Source organism: Rhamphochromis sp. 'chilingali', assembly GCF_963969265.1.
Source record: "Rhamphochromis sp. 'chilingali' genome assembly, chromosome: 8".
Classification (NCBI taxonomy): Eukaryota; Metazoa; Chordata; class Actinopteri; order Cichliformes; family Cichlidae; genus Rhamphochromis; species Rhamphochromis sp. 'chilingali'.
Genome location: NC_137935.1, coordinates 40,777,645 through 40,795,443, shown reverse-complemented (window position 1 = coordinate 40,795,443; position 17,799 = coordinate 40,777,645). Strand labels below are relative to the sequence as shown.

The following is a 17,799-nucleotide window of genomic DNA, read 5'->3' as shown; positions in this document are numbered from 1 at the left end:
ATGGATTTGATCAACTGGTCTCTGAATGCTATTGACACCCTTTTCTCAACGAGAAGTCTGGGCTCGGTGAGCCTGAGTGCCCTGGAGGGACTTTCCCTGCCGGATAAACGATGGACGGGTGGCAGAAATGGAGGATCATGTGCCTGGCGGGACTGTCGATCAAGGACGCTGAAGATATCTCCCTATTCGGAACCATGATAACAGGGTTCTTGCTGATCGGAGCTGGCTTGGCCCTGGCTTATCGGAGAATTAAGGAAGCGGAACCGGCTGTTCAAACACCCCAAGGCTGCCCGCTGGGATTGAAACGATGGGACGAGGCGCGACTTCTCCGAACGGGCTCACTGAGAGCAGCATGGTTAACACCTTGAGAGAAGCTAACGGCTGCCGTGAATACTCAGAATAACACCTCTGAGCGAAAGTTGGATCACATCGTGGAACAGCTCACTGCGGTCGTGAGGTCTCTAAATCTGCTCTTTGAGCAAAAGAATGGCAACATCACAGAGCACAATTTTGATAACATCAGGGAAAAGCTCGCAGCTCTCCAACGGGAGATTGAGAGACCAGTGTCGGAGTGTTAAAGAACAGCTCTGAAATTCTCATGAGTTGCTCGCATAAAACAAAAATCACCATTTATTCCGGCTACCACTTCGGCGCCAGCTGTGGGCTCAAGGCTGGAGCCGAACAACAACACCCTGATGACGACTGTGTTGAGTCTGTTCCTATGCAAGGCCACCTGGGTTTACTTAGCCTGGCAGGGCGAAGGACACTGTCTCAGCTGAACTCTGGACACACACACACACATATACTGATACACACTCATCCCCCCTCCCTTTCCAAACGCCTTCGATGCTTGTCCCCTCCCGGGGAAGATGGCGGTCGACTGGACCAGCGCAGACATGCTGCAGGACCGGATGCGCTGTCTACACCGGCTCTCTTACCCTTTACCCGCCCTGTTGCTTGTCTTGTGTTTCATGGTGTATTGATAGTCATGTGCTTTTTGTGCTGAGGTGTTTTTTTTCTGTTATCAAACTGTTCTCCCACTAGGAGCTCAGTCTGAGTGGAGTTTTTTCTCCTCCTCTCACCTCATGTTATGTATTGTCGTTGTTTTTTCCTATCAGCCTACCTCTCTGACATGTCTTCCCAATGTGTTGTTTGTGTTTAGTTTGGTCAGAAGGTTCCTTTGTAAGTGCGCATGCGCCATTAGCGTGCTGCCTGCTGTAACCTATAATTTCCTTCGGGATTAATAAAGTATTCTGATTCTGATACATAGTGTGTAACTGTTAATATAGAGCATTATTAAATTTATTGCTAATGCAATCATATGACACACTGACTTCTGAGGAAATTTTAAATGGCACTCACCATCAGAAAGGTTGGCGACCCCTGTTCCAGGACATGCAAAGCGTATTTTTTGCACTTCTTGTAGTTATTATCAGGCTTATTTCAAATGGCAAGAAAAAGTAGTGATGTTGAACAAAGCAGATTTTTTTCCATGTCATCATCCTGCATGACTTACTTTTATTCCTGGCTGAGAACATTTCTACTAAATTAGATGTTATTTTAATACTGATCACATATAGGATGCATGTAAATTGAGTTTTTAATTAAATCCTTGCTTCTCTCACCCCAACCAGTCGCAGCAGATGGCCCCGCCCCTCCCTGAGCCTGGTTCTGCTGGAGGTTTCTTCCTGTTAAATGGTAAATGGCCTGTATTTATATAGCGCTTTACTTAGTCCCTAAGGACCCCAAAGCGCTTTACACTACATTCACACACAGGTGATGGCAGCTACATTGTAGCCACAGCTGCCCTGGGGCGCACTGACAGGCGAGTTTAAAGGGAGTTTTTCCTTCCCACTGTCACCAAAGTGCTTGCTCATAGAACAGAGGTTCCCAAAGTGTGGGGCCCACCCCCTATGGGGGGTCGCGGTATGAAAAAAAAAAGAACTCTTGGACACTGCTAGCATAATGGACAGGTTTATGATGGGGCTCCTACACAAACGCAAAGCAGGAGATGAAGCATCGCTGAATATGTTTCCAAACCAATTTCCTTCCAAGCCAAAGACTAGAAAATATGGTGAAGAAACCAATTTCCTTCCAAGCCAAAGACTAGAAAATATGGTGAAGCACATCTTCCCTTTGGCTTCACCTGCGCAAGTGCTAAGGTAGGTCTCCGTGCGACAGAATTACGGTCTGCTCAAATCGAACGCGATAGACGCGATCAGAGCATCAGATTTACATGTAAAGTTAATGTAGAAGCGCGATGACACGCAATTGCGGGTCCTGCAAAAATTCAGAAGCAGATTTGCGTCGCAAAAACGCGTGAAAACCACGCTCCTCAGTTTTTGTGTTGCATTTTGTGCATACGCGCGTTTCGCGTCTACGGCTCGAGTTGGAAAAATCTGAACTCCAGCGTCAAATCGCGCCGCGACAACCAATCAGGAGCCTGGTGACGTGGCTCTGACCTAGGTCAAAGGGGCAGATCCAGCCAAAGCCCTTCATACTTCAATGGAGGGAAGGCTCATCAACGCGTAGCAAACAACTCGGAGCTGTACGACACCAGCTGCTTTCAGTACCCAGACAGGAATAAAAAGGACCGAGCTTGGAGGAAGATATGTGAAGAGATCGGGCAACCTGGTAAGTTCATTCATTTCTCTTTTGAAAGTTTTCACTGACCCGGGGAAGCCGCACAAAAGCTAGCAAGCCACCGCTATTTTCCCACTGACGTACAAATACCGTTCTGCTTTTATGCATGTTGTCATTTAGGAATATATTTTGTTTATTAATAAACAGCACACAGTGGTCCCGCTGTTCATCCGTCACTGCTTCGCTTTTTCGCTGATTTTTTTATTGCACAGTACAGCATTGCATTCTGCAGCCTGATTGACAAATCTCCTGCGCTTGCCAAATTTGTCACGTTTGGTTTTGATAACCATCACGTCCAATAGAAAAAACAGCACAAAAACACCCATAACTATGAGCCTCATTCGGAAATAGACACCTGCACCGCGAGGGAAAAAGGCGCACGAAAGTGGCGGGCAGATGAAGACAAACCGCGGCATATTAATACTTTTACGTTTTGCAATCTACAAAGGTTTGCACTTTGAGAATCAATTGTGAGAACTGTGACCAATGTTCATGTGTGTGGAGAAAACAGTGTATAAAGTGCGTGGCCAGGGGCTAGTTATTCTGAGAACCCCTGCTGCAATAAATGAGGGACCACTGTCTACTCTACGATTATTATATTCAACCTGTTAACATTTAATACTGTATTGATAGAGCCAACTGATTCTGCAGCAGAGCATCCCCTGTTGCTTCTCCTGGCTGCCCAGTCCCTGAGCTCCTGCTGCTGCACCCACAGGTATGTACAGCAAGCACTGATACCTTTTTAGTCGGTGGGATTGCCTGTGATCACCTTTACTAAATATCTACAACCAATCTGATTATATCCTGTTTTTTTTTTTTTTTCTTTTCAATGTTGAAATTAAAATCTAGTAGCAGCCTTCTCATTTCTTTGTGTTTTGTGCTGTTTTACAGGCCCACAGAGGAGGACGGCTCCGAGGCAGATGAGGGACGGGTCCCAGGACGGTCCATCGGCGGTGGAGCTGGCCACCCTGGTGTCCCTGAAGAGTCCACACCAGTCTCCAGTGGAGCATTTCCTCCTCAGCCTGGTTCCTGCTCTGGAGAGCAGCTGGTCCTTTTTATTCCTGTCTCTCTGTAAATTCTTATATTTTATATATTTATGTTTAATGTATTTCTGTGTGAGAATTTTAATATTATTTCAAATAAATGTTTATAATGACTAATGTCTCAGTTCTACTACACAGCAAATGTTGGCACACGGCTTGACACATGTAGAATTTATTTCATATTATACTAATGACAAAATATACTAATACAGTGGGATGCAAAAGTTTGGGCAACCTTGTTAATAGACATTATTTTCCTGTATAAATCGTTGTTACAATAAAAAATGTCAGTTAAATATCATACAGGAGACACACACAGTGATATTTGAGAAGTGAAAAGAAGTTTACTGGATTTACAGAAAGTGTGCAATAATTGTTTAAACAAAATCAAGCAGGTGCATCAATTTGGGCACCACAAAAAAGAAATGAAATAAATATTTAGTGTATATCAATGTGTGTGTCTCCTATATGATATATGGGGTGCCTTTGTCTGGACGTGCTTCCCATCCAGAGCTGCACAGCACAGAGGGAAGTTCCAGCGCTCCTGGAGTCCCTCTGTGATGGACCGCCAGTCTCCAGGTGAAGGCACAGCCATGAAGTCTCCACTAGACAGTCCCATGTGTACTGCAGTTACAAAATACATTATTCAAATTCCAAAATACTTTGGTGATGTCAGATTTAAATCACAAAACTTAAATCTTACATGAAACATTTTGTAATTATAAGGATAACTACAAAATGTATATTAGATCATATCTAAAACAGTTGTTTTGTTTTAACTTTAACATATCATAATTTGATTGGTAACAACTTTTACCCCTACGGTGTGTCACGGACCCGACTCTGGGGACTCGTGGTCCGTGGGCAGTGGGGACTACGACTGTTGTTGTTGTTGTTGTTATTATTATTATTATTATTATTTGGTGTGTTGTCTGCACTGCCCCTGTGCACATCTGTATGTAGGCAGGTGTGTGTGTGTGTGTGTCGCCTTTCTTCTGTGGCCAAGTTACAGGCACCTTCAGCCCTGGGGGCGTGGCCTGACTTGAGGGCTGGTAAGCTTATTTTATTTTATAACAAATTTCTAATATATAATATATAATCTAATATATAATTGAGTGTTCAATAAATAAAACTAAATTAAGGCTGATCTTACTGTATGTACTGTACACTTTCTCTCAATCAAAGAAATAAGCAAAACATTTTTGAACAATGACCTGTATTTTTGAAAATACTACACAGTTGTAACAATGGACTTTCAATTCAGGCTTCCAAAATATACATGAGTCATATTTGTACAATGCATCTCTTGAAAAACATTCCATAACATTCCTCAAAGTTATCTGCTGTAACCTGAATTCAACATTGTGGGGCCTTGTGACATCGCTCTTATGTAAAAAATAGTTTTTTAAATGTAAGAACCATAAGGTAAGGTAATATGGCAACAGGGGTGTAATTATTAAAATGACACAAAGAAGAGACTTAAAATAACATTATAACCCACAGGCACACAACCAAGAGACCTAAACTGATTAGTATTGGCTTGCTTCTATCACTAAACATCACAATCACTAATACTACACGATGCAATCTGTTTGTAGTGGTGCACCTTGGGAAAAAAATTGCAAATTGGTGAAATTGGTGCAAGGCGCCATTTCCATTGAGAAAAATGGACATTCAAAGTTTGAATTAAAAAAACAAACAAACCATGGCTTGAAAAGTGAAAACTGCAGTAATAAAGGCCCCAAGTTGAAAAGTGCCAGAAAAATAAGTTTCACTATGTACTGCAACTTTACCAGTGCTGGCTTAAAAGAAAGGATGGTACATATTCGAAGAGGTAAACATGTTGTTCCCACATCATAACTGGAAAACTGTTCAATCATACAAAACCTGGGCCTTCTTTGAAAGGCTGTTCCTTTTGAGCTCCATAACCAGTTTCTATAATACCTCGAAGGTATACTTTTCCAGTGGGTAGGTGAGGTTCAAAGTGTACATTAGTCCAAACAGCATTGCAGCTGCTAGGGTATAGTTATCCAAATCCTGCCAGACTCTCTGGCCTTCAAGGACTATCCCGATGTCCTCAGGGCTGCCATTGGCATCTCTTGACTTTATGATGTAAATTCCCATGGTTGTTTCCTTATTAGATCGTTGGATAATGGCTTCATCTGTGGCCTAGAAAATGCAGAATTCCAAAATTTAATTAAACAGAACACTGGTCAAAGAACATTATACCAAATCTTATTTTAATCTGTGTCACTATTCCAAAAAATGTTAACATTAACACATTAGGTGAACAAAAATGGATTCATTACAGCATGTGATTTGAGTCCTCAGAATGCTTAAAAAGGTAATGAAGTGAAATCTCCATGCAAAGAAGCAGAATACTGTCAGAGCATAGAGAGGTGTTCAACTATGAACTCCACACATCGTTCTGATGCAGGTAAAAGAAAAAACAAAAACAAAAAACGCACCCATGGTAAATTGTGAAAATCCCAGGTGATTTTCAACATACTCCTGGCATAGAGTGACAAGCAGCATTTTGTTTAAATTATTATTTTCCCTAAAGTGTATACACAAATTATTTTTTTCTTACCTGGGCCGTGGGCTCCAGAATGTTCTGCAGTCTTCTTCCTATTTGTCCTCCTCGCCTTTTGAAGCCCTTTATGAGTTTGTCAGATAGCACATCTATCTGCGAGAGTAATCTGGACTGCAGTGGCATGGTGGTAATGCGCTTAAACTCTGCATTTATCTAAAAAGACAAGTTGTCACATAAAAATGCTGTCAAAATCTCAAATCTCACAAGGTTACATCCACACAAAGTTGTTATTTTTTGTCATGTTACTATTTATTAGCTATGGGTCCCATGTTGCTGAGCAGTTCCATAGTTGCCCTTACTTCCATACCACCCAAAGCCTGTTTGCAACCACAGCAGTTGCCTCCTTCTGGCCATTTTGCAGTTCTGCCAAATGACCCAGAAACTACATCTATTATTGTCATATACACATCAAGGTCTTTCATTAATACTTAGTTAAATTAGTTAATTTGACCTTTCCAGAAAATTTACCTTACAGAATGTGAGATAACATATGCAAATCTTCACCCCCCCCCCCCCCCCCCCCAACAGAGCCCACCCCATGGCAAACTAGCTTATTTAACTGTTTAACTAAAACATTTTAGGTACAACCAGTTAACTAAATGGACACGAGTTTGTTAGTCTGTATTCACTGAGAAAAAACAAGCGAATGTGACTGGGCACACACTGAAAAAAAGCTAATGCACATAATATTGTCCTGCAGCTTAAGCTAGCATTATCGTTAGTTAACTTAAGGAATGACTTGTTTTTTCCATTATGTTGCTCAACAGGAATTCATGAGAAAAACTTCCCCATATAATGGATGTTCTCTTCGTTTCCTCTCAAACATGTAGTTTTCAGTTTACCTCGACAAAGTAAAGCTCAGCACCAAACGTAAACGAAGCAACGACAAAAAATGGCGGACCGCCACAGTGAATTTTCCCTCGCAGAACACACCCTGGGGGGTGGAGTTTCAACAGAAAACACAACTATTTTCTGTTATTTTGATATGACTGGTTTTAAAAGACTGAACATCCTTCTAAAACAAGTGAAAGGCGTGAGACTTAATTATGTTTAGACCAAAAATATAACTGATTCATGTTGGATATATTTACTGTATTTTTACTAACTTAACAACGTCATCATTGCATTAGTCGCTTTATGCTATAGCATTACGCTTACATTAGCTTGAAGCTCAAGGTCGTCATTTTATTTAATTTCTTTTTCTGGGCTTACAAACAGGACACACAACATTTAGATAACCGTTACACTGAATCTTGGGTCTGTGTTGAGTCTTCCAGCTGCTGACTACAGAAGCTAGATTGACCTTTCAGCATGTTTATAGCGGCTGTGGCAATTAGGGGTGCAACGATATTCGTATCGATATTGAACCGTTCGATACAGTGCTTTCGGTTCGGTACGCATATGTATCGAACAATACAAAATTTTTAATTTATTTTATCAACTTTCCTTCTGACGATGCTGTCTGTGTTGAGCGCTCTGTGAATCTGCGTTCGACTACTCCGCCTAGGCTCGACAGTGCAGCCTAGGCGGAGTAGTCGAACGCAGATTCACTGAGCACTCAACACAGACAGCATCGTCAGAAGGAAGAGCGCAGGGCATTCAGATCTGGCGTTTGGAATTATTTTGGTTTTCATGTGACGTATGACCCTGAAGGTAAGCGAGTCATGGACTAAAGTAAAACAGTATGTTTGCCATGCAATGCTCAATTACATGGGTGGGAGCTAGTGTGTTAGCGCAGTTAGCTCGTTAACATGTTGGCCATCTAGCCCCATGCACGGGGCGATCGGCGGTAGCTCGTTAACGGAGATTTGCCGTGTTGTGGCGTTAAGGTCATTTCAACGAGATTAACCTGAAAGCACTAGTGGGAACACAACGAATATGACTGCACATTTACGCCGACATCATCCTAGTGCAAAGACAAGTTGAAGCAGAAAAAAAACAAGCAAGCATGCTACTAACTTTAGCCGAGTCATTTAGACAGCTGTTAGCACATGATTCTCCTTATGTGTTTAATATGCTGCTGAGAATATAGCCCAGAAGAAGCGGATAGTATAGCTTTTATTTTGGAAAGAGCCATTTCTCTGTAATAAACTCTCTTTTCCAAAGATGAGTGATTCCTCAATCAGATACAGGGCTCGCAATATCGCTAGCCCGACGTCCCGGGGCTAGCGATCTTTTCAGTCGGGCTACCAAAATCTATCTCTTCCCTGCCCGTCGGGCTATTGTAGGAAAAATATATGTCAATGCTTTTGCATTCTTTCAGAAATGTAGCTGGGTAATTATGTCATTGGCATCGGTGAGCCACTGTCAATATGTGACACATTGAAATCGCGTTTGAATTTGCGCTTGTTTTTTTGCTTTCACTTTGCAATCGTGCGAACTGTGTATAGAGAGCGACAGCACTGATCTGTGAGTGATGATAATTTGTGCACCAATTCCTCTGACATCGTCTTATTAATTGTTAGCTTACTATGCAAACATGACAAGTGAAATCTCCCGCAGCAAGCTTAAACATGTGAGAGGTTGATCGCGCAGAGAATCGCTGAGCTTATGTGAGTGCGTGTGTAAAAGCAGCAGGATATATATTTTAGTTCTGCTGAGCCAAATAAGACAGGTCAGGGTGAAGAAGTGACAGCCAAAGAAAAGCTTACCACAAAACGGAGAAGTTATGACAAATCAGACTATAAGGCAAAAAGAAAGTGCAGCTTTATGGTTTTATGGACAAAAGAATTTCTGTGGCTGCAATATGATGAGCTAAATAACCAGGGCTGCACATAAGTGGTCCGCAGGTGCGCATTCGCTGTCAAAATAAAAAACACGCACAAGGGTTAGGGTTAAATTTAAAAACTGTACTTTTGAGTTAAAATATATATTTATAATTTTAATAAATGACAAATTAAAAAGGCATGAACATTTTTTTTGTATCGAAAAAATATCGAACCGTGACACCAAAGTATCGAACCGAACCGAACCGTGAATTTTGTGTATCGTTGCACCCCTAGTGGCTATGTGCTGGTAATGTTACCGTGTGTGAGCAGTCACATTGGCAGCAGACATGTTTCAACAAACTAGTCATATCCCGGCCCTACATTAGCTTGTTTAATGGTTAAGACACTGCAGGTACCACCACTTACTACAGACACCGATGCAAGTTTGTAATAGTCTGTTAATTTAGACTGAAAGAATATACAAACAATATTAACTCACATTATATATGTTAATTACTAATTTGCTTATCGCATAATTTCGGTTACCATTAGCTAACTGGAGCCTAACATTGGCCTTTCATGGTTTTCGATAAACAGCCCACATACCTGTAAAATAACAACACCCCAGTAAAAGTCCACATATATAAAGGGTCTACACTCTTTCTCACTGGTGTGTTAGTGTGGCAGGATGAATGTTATCCTTCGGTCCAACCCACTTTCAGCCTGGCCCATTAGGGGGCGCTGGTATAAATAGTGGCCATTTGAGTGTCTCTGCGTCGCTTGCCTGTGATCTCCTTTTTGGTCACCTGACTTCCCCTCGGTGTGGTGGAGATCATTTGCGGGTTATTCTTCTGAAGCCCCCATCGCGGCTGGTCGTAGCTATAGAAGCCTCCTCTGAGCTATTCTGCTTACGTTCTGTGACCCGGCTTATTTGGAAGTGTGGGCCTTAGTTTTGCGCCAAGCTACGCGAACTGAAGTGCTGCTGTTTTGCCTTGCTGTGCTTTTACCGTCTGTTCCCGTTGTGAGAATTCTTTCCCTGCTGCTGTCAGCTTTTACAGTGGACGTCGGCGTGGACAACGGCCATATGCATGCCGGTTATCGGAGTCAGCTGGCGTGCATATTGATTGACTGTTAACTTATCGTCGTGTGGACGGCAAGTTGGAGCAGTACGGCGATTCCGTTTGCTCCAGATTTTAGAGTTTTATTCAGATTGTATGTTGTTTTATTGCTTTTTGATTTGTAGTTTGGATTTTCTGTTACACCACTGGTGGGAGGCCCTTTTTCTAGCTGTAGATCACCAGTGTGGTCCTGCAGTTGGGTTATCCCCCGGTGCTACACATTAGTTTGTTGTAATATATTAACATTTTCTTTGTTTCTTTTATTCAGATGCGGAGTGCCGACGTGGAGGAGACTAGGGTGCCTTGGTGGTGGGATCCCTTGAGTGTACACACCTGCCTTGTCTAGTTTATTAGTGTGAGTGTGTGATAGTGTGTTGCACTTGTGTTTTGGTGTGTTTTCTTTCTTTAGTTGTGTGTGGCATCCCTGCCCCTCCACTGGTAAGCCTCAGCTCTGAATACCTTTTTAAGCATATTTGTATTTGAATATTTATGATTATGTTTTTATTCGGTGTTTTAAATAATTACCAATAAATTGTCAATTTGTTTATTATTGAACCTCGTCTCTGGATTGAGTATAGCGAACCTAAGTGCCTTTTTGGTGATTTAGTGTCATTTCCAGTATTCTCTGGGTGAAATTCCCAGGGTGGCGTTGTCGTTCTTTAAAACTGAAGAGTATTTACTTTATATCCCAACCTCGTCTCGCCACAAACTTGGCGTTGTCGGCAGGATATACTCTTTAAAACAGAGACGTGTGTTCTTCTTTTTTTTGTTTGGTGTAACGTAAATTGTTTTTTTATATTATTTTGTACAGAATAAAGGCAAAGCAGCAGCTACTTTGGTGTGGGATTTCACAGCTGTGTTACAGAGATGGAGGAAGAGTTACAGGAACTCAGGGACTTGATCGCGCAGCTGAAAGCAGACAACGAGAGGCTGCGTCAGGAGAGGGCTGTTGGGTCAGGTACTAGTGCTACACCTTCTACTTCAACTGCATCATCTGTGAACCCCCCAACGGCTGGTGTCTCTGTAGCAGAGAGACTAGTTTTTGTGCCCCGTGACAGAAAATGCCCTATGTTTAGAGGAAAATCAGGTATAGGGTTGAATGAATGGTTGGAGGAATTAGAAGGTTGTGCTAGAGCACGTCATTTGTCTTTGGCTGATAAAGCATTTTTCCTGTTTGACCACCTAGAAGGAGAAGCACGTGAGGAGATTAAATATCGCTCTAGTGCAGAGAGGACTGATCCTGCTAAGATAATTACTATATTGCAAGAACTTTATGGCTGTTCAGAATCCTATGTAGCATTGCAGGAAGCTTTCTTCTCTAGAAAACAGCAGGAAAGTGAGACACTGCAAGAGTTTTCCCTCGCTCTCTTGGGTCTTATGGAGAAAGTTAAATCGAGTGCCCCCAATGGCATGCCCAATGCTGACGTTTTATTAAGAGATCAATTTGTTGAACAGGTCTTAGATAGTACCTTGCGGCGGGAGTTAAAGCAGTTAGTAAGGAGGCAGCCCACACTGACATTGCTGGAGATTAGAGGGGAAGCTATTAGGTGGGAACGTGAAGGGTTGCCTAGTGGCGTTAGGCATAGAAGCAGTTCTGTCCCTTCTGTTTATGGCATTCAGTATGGGGTCCATAGCGGTCCCTCAGGAATAGCTCAGTCTACCCATTTGTCTGAGATGAGCGAGATGAAGGAATTGTTAAAGCGCCAGCAGGAGCAACTTAATCAGCTCACTCAGAGCATTGCTCGATTGCAGGGCCCCCATCGAATGCCTCGCTCAGGACGGGGCGACTCCATTATATGCCGTCGTTGTCAGCAACCTGGACATGTTGCTCGGGAGTGTGATGGGGAACGCGTTCCTCGTTCCCGGCCTCCTTCGCAGGCCCCTCTGCATAATCGCAGGCACTCTCCTTTAAATACGGCTTCGGAAAACTAGCACCCTCCGTATTGCCGAGCCACAGTTCGGGTGGGGTGTCTATTGGCTCAAGGGTTGTTTCTAATGGTCCAGAGGCAGTCTCGAAATTAATTTCATCCTGTCCTCATATAGATGTGGACATGGGCGGTATAAAAGTACCTTGTTTGGTTGATACGGGGTCCATGGTCTCTACCATTACTGAAAGTTTTTTCCGCCAGCATTTTGAGTCCTGGGGTCAAGAGCGTCTCCAAGCTTGTCATTGGTTGCAGCTTAAAGCGGCTAATGGGTTGTCCATTCCTTACCTTGGCTATATCGAGCTAAGTGTAGAGCTCTGTGACAAGTTTCTTCCACAGTGTGGCGTGTTGGTCGTTAAAGATCCTCCAGGTGCAGGACCTTCCACGGTTCCGGGTGTATTGGGGATGAATGTCATTCGGAAGTGTTACCACGAGCTTTTTGGGCAACACGGTGAAGCATTGTTTAGTTTGGGCTTTGTCACCGAGGCCCCTAAACCCCTTGTGCAGGCGCTGCAAAAGTGCCATGACGTTAGTATAAGAGCCCCACTGGATTTGTCTGGCCATGTGAGAGTGAGGGGTAAGCGAGCATGTTGCATTCCGGGTGGTGTAATGAAAGTAGTGGCCGCCACCTGTTCTGAGCAATATTCAGGTGCCACTGTGTTATTTGAACCTACTGATGTTAACTTGCCTGCTGGACTTTTAGCGTCCCCTGCATTGGTTCGAGTGGTTAGAGGTACTGCATACATACCAGTTGTTAATGTAGGGACTACGGCGGTCTTGCTTTACCCTAGGACCGTTATAGGGACCCTGGAAGATGTTCATGTGGTCAGTTTGCCCGCTGGTGTGACAGAAGTACTCCCTAACGTAGCCACAATGGCATCTCACACCGCCACTCCTACTGTGCAGGATCAGATGGAAGGGATTGATTTGTCTAAACTGTCAGCAGAGGAACAGGCACAGGTGAGGTCTCTCCTTAAGAAATACAGCTCGGTCTTTTCTGCTCATGACACTGATTTGGGTTGCACTAACTTGATCTCCCATGACATTCCAGTCTTAGACGATATCCCCGTGCGGCAGCGTTATAGGCGCATCCCCCCTTCAGAGTACGAGGTTGTGAAAGAGCATATTAACCAGTTGTTAGGGGCCGAGGTGATTAGAGAGAGTAGCAGCCCCTATGCTTCTCCCATTGTGCTCGTTAAGAAGAAGGATGGCAGCCCGCGCATGTGTGTTGATTATCGGCAACTGAACAACAAGACAAGGAAAGATGCATTCCCCCTGCCGCGCATTGTAATCAGGTCCCAGTTACGGAAGAGGATAGGCCCAAGACTGCCTTCTGTACTCCTTTCGGCCTATTTGAATGGAACCGAATGCCATTTGGGCTCTGTAATGCCCCTAGCACCTTCCAGAGACTAATGCAACGCCTTTTCGGTGATCAACAGTGCCAGTCTCTGCTTCTCTATCTTGATGACATTGTAATCTTTTCATCAACAGTATCGCAACATCTTGAGCGGCTGGATGTGGTGCTAGGTCGGCTTCAGCAGGAAGGTTTAAAAGCCAAGCTTGCCAAATGTGCCTTTTTCCAGCGGGAGGTTCGCTACCTAGGCCATGTCATCTCCGATCAAGGTGTCTCTACGGACCCTAGCAAGGTGGAAGTGGTGGCTAACTGGCAGCCTCCTAAGACTGTTTCGGAACTACGCTCCTTCCTTGGGTTTGCCAGCTATTATCGCCGTTTTGTGGAGGGTTTTGCCAAGTTGGCGGCACCTCTGCATAGACTGGTGGCAGAGTGGGGAGGCAGAAAATCAAAGAAGAGGTCAGAGCATGGTGTCGTGGAGAACTGGACTGCAGAGTGTGCTCAAAGTTTTGAGGCATTAAAGACTAAACTGACAACAGCACCAGTGCTCGCTTATGCAGATTTCTCTTTGCCTTTTATTTTAGAAGTGGATGCCAGCCATGCCGGCCTAGGGGCAGTGCTTTCCCAGGAGCAGGGAGGTAAGGTGAGGCCAATAGCCTATGCCAGTCGGGGTTTGAGGCCCACTGAGCGCAATATGCTAAATTATAGCTCAATGAAGCTGGAGTTTTTGGCACTTAAGTGGGCCATGACTGAGAAATTTAGAGAGTACTTGTTGGGCCATAAGTGTATTGTTTACACCGACAACAATCCTCTTAGTCACTTGTCTTCTGCTAAACTTGGGGCTACTGAACAGCGCTGGGCAGCTCAGCTCGCTTCGTTCGACTTCGACTTAAAGTACAGGTCAGGAAGGAGTAATAAGAACGCAGACGCTTTATCTCGCCAGCATCCCCCTGATCCTCAGGAGATTAAAGCCATGGTTCCTGGTACAGCCTTGCCTGGACCTCTTCAACAAGCCTTGCGGCTGGGACCAGCTGAGGTATCACAAGCTGCCATTACGGTTTTGCCCCATCTCACTACTCCTGATCTTCATGCCCTCCAACAGGTCGACCCAGTGATAAAGGAGATCTTGGTGTTCTGGAGACGGAAGCAGCGACCCAGCTTTGAGGAGCGGCAGCAGCTTGCTCCACTTGCTCTGGTGCTGCTACGACAATGGGATCGTCTGATTGAAAGGGAAGGAGTTCTGTATCGTCAGGTTCATCTCCCTGACGGTGCCGAGGTGGTACTTCAGCTTTTGCTGCCTAGTGCACTAATTGAGCAGGTGTTGACTCATGTTCATCAGGAGCACGGCCATCAAGGTGTGGAAAGGACCCTAGCGCTTCTCCGCTCACGGTGCTACTGGCCAGGTATGTCTGCTGAGGTAGCTCGTTGGTGTCAGAGATGCGAACGTTGCCAAGTTGCAAAAGACACCCAACCAGCAGCTCAAAGTTTCATGGGACATTTGTTGGCTTCTCGACCAAATGAAATCTTGGCCATTGATTACACCTTGCTCGAACCTTCCCGGAATGGGCTGGAGAACGTTTTGGTGATGACTGATGTTTTCAGCAAGTATACATTGGCTGTCCCCACTCGTGACCAATGTGCTGCTACAGTGGCCCAGGTTCTCGTGACTGAGTGGTTTTCGAAGTTTGGTGTACCAGCGCGTATCCATTCCGATCAGGGTCGTAACTTTGAAAGCTCCCTGATCCAGCAGCTCTGCAGGTTTTATGGTATCGAGAAGTCCCACACTACTCCTTATCATCCGGCTGGAAATGGTCAGTGTGAACGTTTTAATAGGACTTTGCACAATTTGTTGCGGACCCTGCCAGTGTCCAGAAAAAGAGACTGGAATGTATGTTTGCCCCAGTTACTCTACTGTTATAATACCACTCCCCATCAGGCTACTGGGGAAACTCCATTTTTATTGATGTTTGGGCAAGAACCCAGGTTGCCAGTGGACTTTCTGTTGGGCAGAGTACCGGACCCCATCAGTGGAGATGTGCACGAGTGGATTCAGGAGCATCAAGCCCGGCTACAGGTTGTACATGAAGGAGCCAAGGAACGATTGCAATTGGCTGCCGACCGCAGCAAGAGGCACCATGACAAAAAGGTGAAAGAGGCACCATTGAACGACGGCCAGTTGGTGTTCCTGCGCGATTTGAGTGGAAGAGGGAGATGTAAAATCCAAGATCGATGGAAACCAGCGGTATATAGAATCCTGAAGGCACCTAAAGGAGGTGGGGTAGTATATACCATCGCACCTGCAGATGATCCCAGCAGCGTGAAGCATGTTCATCGTACCTTGTTGAAGGCTGTGATAACGGCAGCCACACCATCAGAAGGGCCTGCTCCAAGCAGTAGCCCACGTGGCCCAGAAATATCCTCCCCAGAACCAGGACATGACTCATCAAGTGACAGTGACCTGTTATTCCTGAGCGTAGGAGCTCCTCAAGTAAATGTTTCACCATCTTACAGCCCAGTGGCAGTGATTCCAAGTAGCCCTGAGTTGTTGCTCCGGCCAGAAGACCGAACTTCCGATGTCCCAGCCACTTGTACAGTTACTCCGAGTGTAGCACCAGTTCCATCTAGCTCTCTTCCTGCTCCCTCTACGAGTTCTGATACAAGAAATGTGGTGGTGCGAAAAACAACCCGGTCCACAGCTGGCCAGCATTCAAACATCCATCATCTCCCAAGACCAACAGGGGAGGTGGCACAAGGGGCTGCTGATTCTATTTCTGAGCTTAGGGTACATGCTGTCTCTGCATTTTTTAGGCCTTGGGACTAATCTGGGTGTCTTTTCATCGTCGGGGCGACGATGCAAGAAGGAGGGGTAGAATGTGGCAGGATGAATGTTATCCCTCGGTCCAACCCACTTTCAGCCTGGCCCATTAGGGGGCGCTGGTATAAATAGTGGCCATTTGAGTGTCTCTGCGTCGCTTGCCTGTGATCTCCTTTTTGGTCACCTGACTTCCCCTCGGTGTGGTGGAGATCATTTGCGGGTTATTCTTCTGAAGCCCCCATCGCGGCTGGTCGTAGCTATAGAAGCCTCCTCTGAGCTATTCTGCTTACGTTCTGTGACCCGGCTTATTTGGAAGTGTGGGCCTTAGTTTTGCGCCAAGCTACGCGAACTGAAGTGCTGCTGTTTTGCCTTGCTGTGCTTTTACCGTCTGTTCCCGTTGTGAGAATTCTTTCCCTGCTGCTGTCAGCTTTTACAGTGGACGTCGGCGTGGACAACGGCCATATGCATGCCGGTTATCGGAGTCAGCTGGCGTGCATATTGATTGACTGTTAACTTATCGTCGTGTGGACGGCAAGTTGGAGCAGTACGGCGATTCCGTTTGCTCCAGATTTTAGAGTTTTATTCAGATTGTATGTTGTTTTATTGCTTTTTGATTTGTAGTTTGGATTTTCTGTTACACCACTGGTGGGAGGCCCTTTTTCTAGCTGTAGATCACCAGTGTGGTCCTGCAGTTGGGTTATCCCCCGGTGCTACACATTAGTTTGTTGTAATATATTAACATTTTCTTTGTTTCTTTTATTCAGATGCGGAGTGCCGACGTGGAGGAGACTAGGGTGCCTTGGTGGTGGGATCCCTTGAGTGTACACACCTGCCTTGTCTAGTTTATTAGTGTGAGTGTGTGATAGTGTGTTGCACTTGTGTTTTGGTGTGTTTTCTTTCTTTAGTTGTGTGTGGCATCCCTGCCCCTCCACTGGTAAGCCTCAGCTCTGAATACCTTTTTAAGCATATTTGTATTTGAATATTTATGATTATGTTTTTATTCGGTGTTTTAAATAATTACCAATAAATTGTCAATTTGTTTATTATTGAACCTCGTCTCTGGATTGAGTATAGCGAACCTAAGTGCCTTTTTGGTGATTTAGTGTCATTTCCAGTATTCTCTGGGTGAAATTCCCAGGGTGGCGTTGTCGTTCTTTAAAACTGAAGAGTATTTACTTTATATCCCAACCTCGTCTCGCCACATTAGCTTTAAAATCCTATTTACCTTCAAGTGTAAAACTCCAGATGGTAGTAGATTTTCCAAAGCGAGAGACAAAAATGGCGGACAGTGCAGCCGATTTTTCCTTTCCAGGGGGCGGAGCTTGAGGATAAAACACGACTAACTTGTTTCTTTTCAACATGATTTGTTCTAAAAGAATGAATATTCTTAAAGAATATGTGAAAATTAAAAGACAAAAATATGTTTAGATGTGAAATTTAAATTAGTCATGCTGGATATATGAAGTAATTCTATGCAGATTCAACAACCACCCTATTGCATTTTTTTCAGTGTAGATAGAACCATGTAACTAAAGATGAACCAAACTGTTCACAGTTTTATCTACCTCTCAGTTTTAAGAAAGGCTGGTGACCCCTGTTATAG

At 44.4% G+C, this 17,799-nt stretch overlaps 1 protein-coding gene and 1 long non-coding RNA gene across 3 annotated transcripts in view; one reads left to right on the top strand and one right to left on the bottom strand.

Annotated features, from left to right (window-relative positions):
• Nucleotides 1-4,600: 4,600 nt before the first annotated feature.
• Nucleotides 4,601-17,799, bottom strand: part of LOC308401149 (uncharacterized protein) — a 38,867-nt gene continuing 25,668 nt past the window's right edge. The window contains exons 1-3 of one of the 2 annotated variants that reach the window (XR_013972474.1): nt 17,422-17,672; nt 6,277-6,432; nt 4,601-5,855 (exon numbers count right to left, since the gene is read on the bottom strand). Coding sequence is in view for 1 of the 2 variants with exons in the window: in XM_080889250.1 (XP_080745376.1) it covers nt 5,622-5,855; nt 6,277-6,432 (390 nt within the window). In the remaining variant the exon portion in view is untranslated. Of the gene's footprint in view, nt 5,856-6,276; nt 6,433-17,421; nt 17,673-17,799 lie in introns of those variants that run through there. The other variant, XM_080889250.1, reaches the window with a different exon arrangement.
• Nucleotides 9,708-17,389, top strand: LOC308401285. The gene is made up of 3 exons (XR_013972514.1): nt 9,708-10,543; nt 10,917-11,063; nt 16,961-17,389. It is a non-coding gene; the product is annotated as an uncharacterized lncRNA (long non-coding RNA).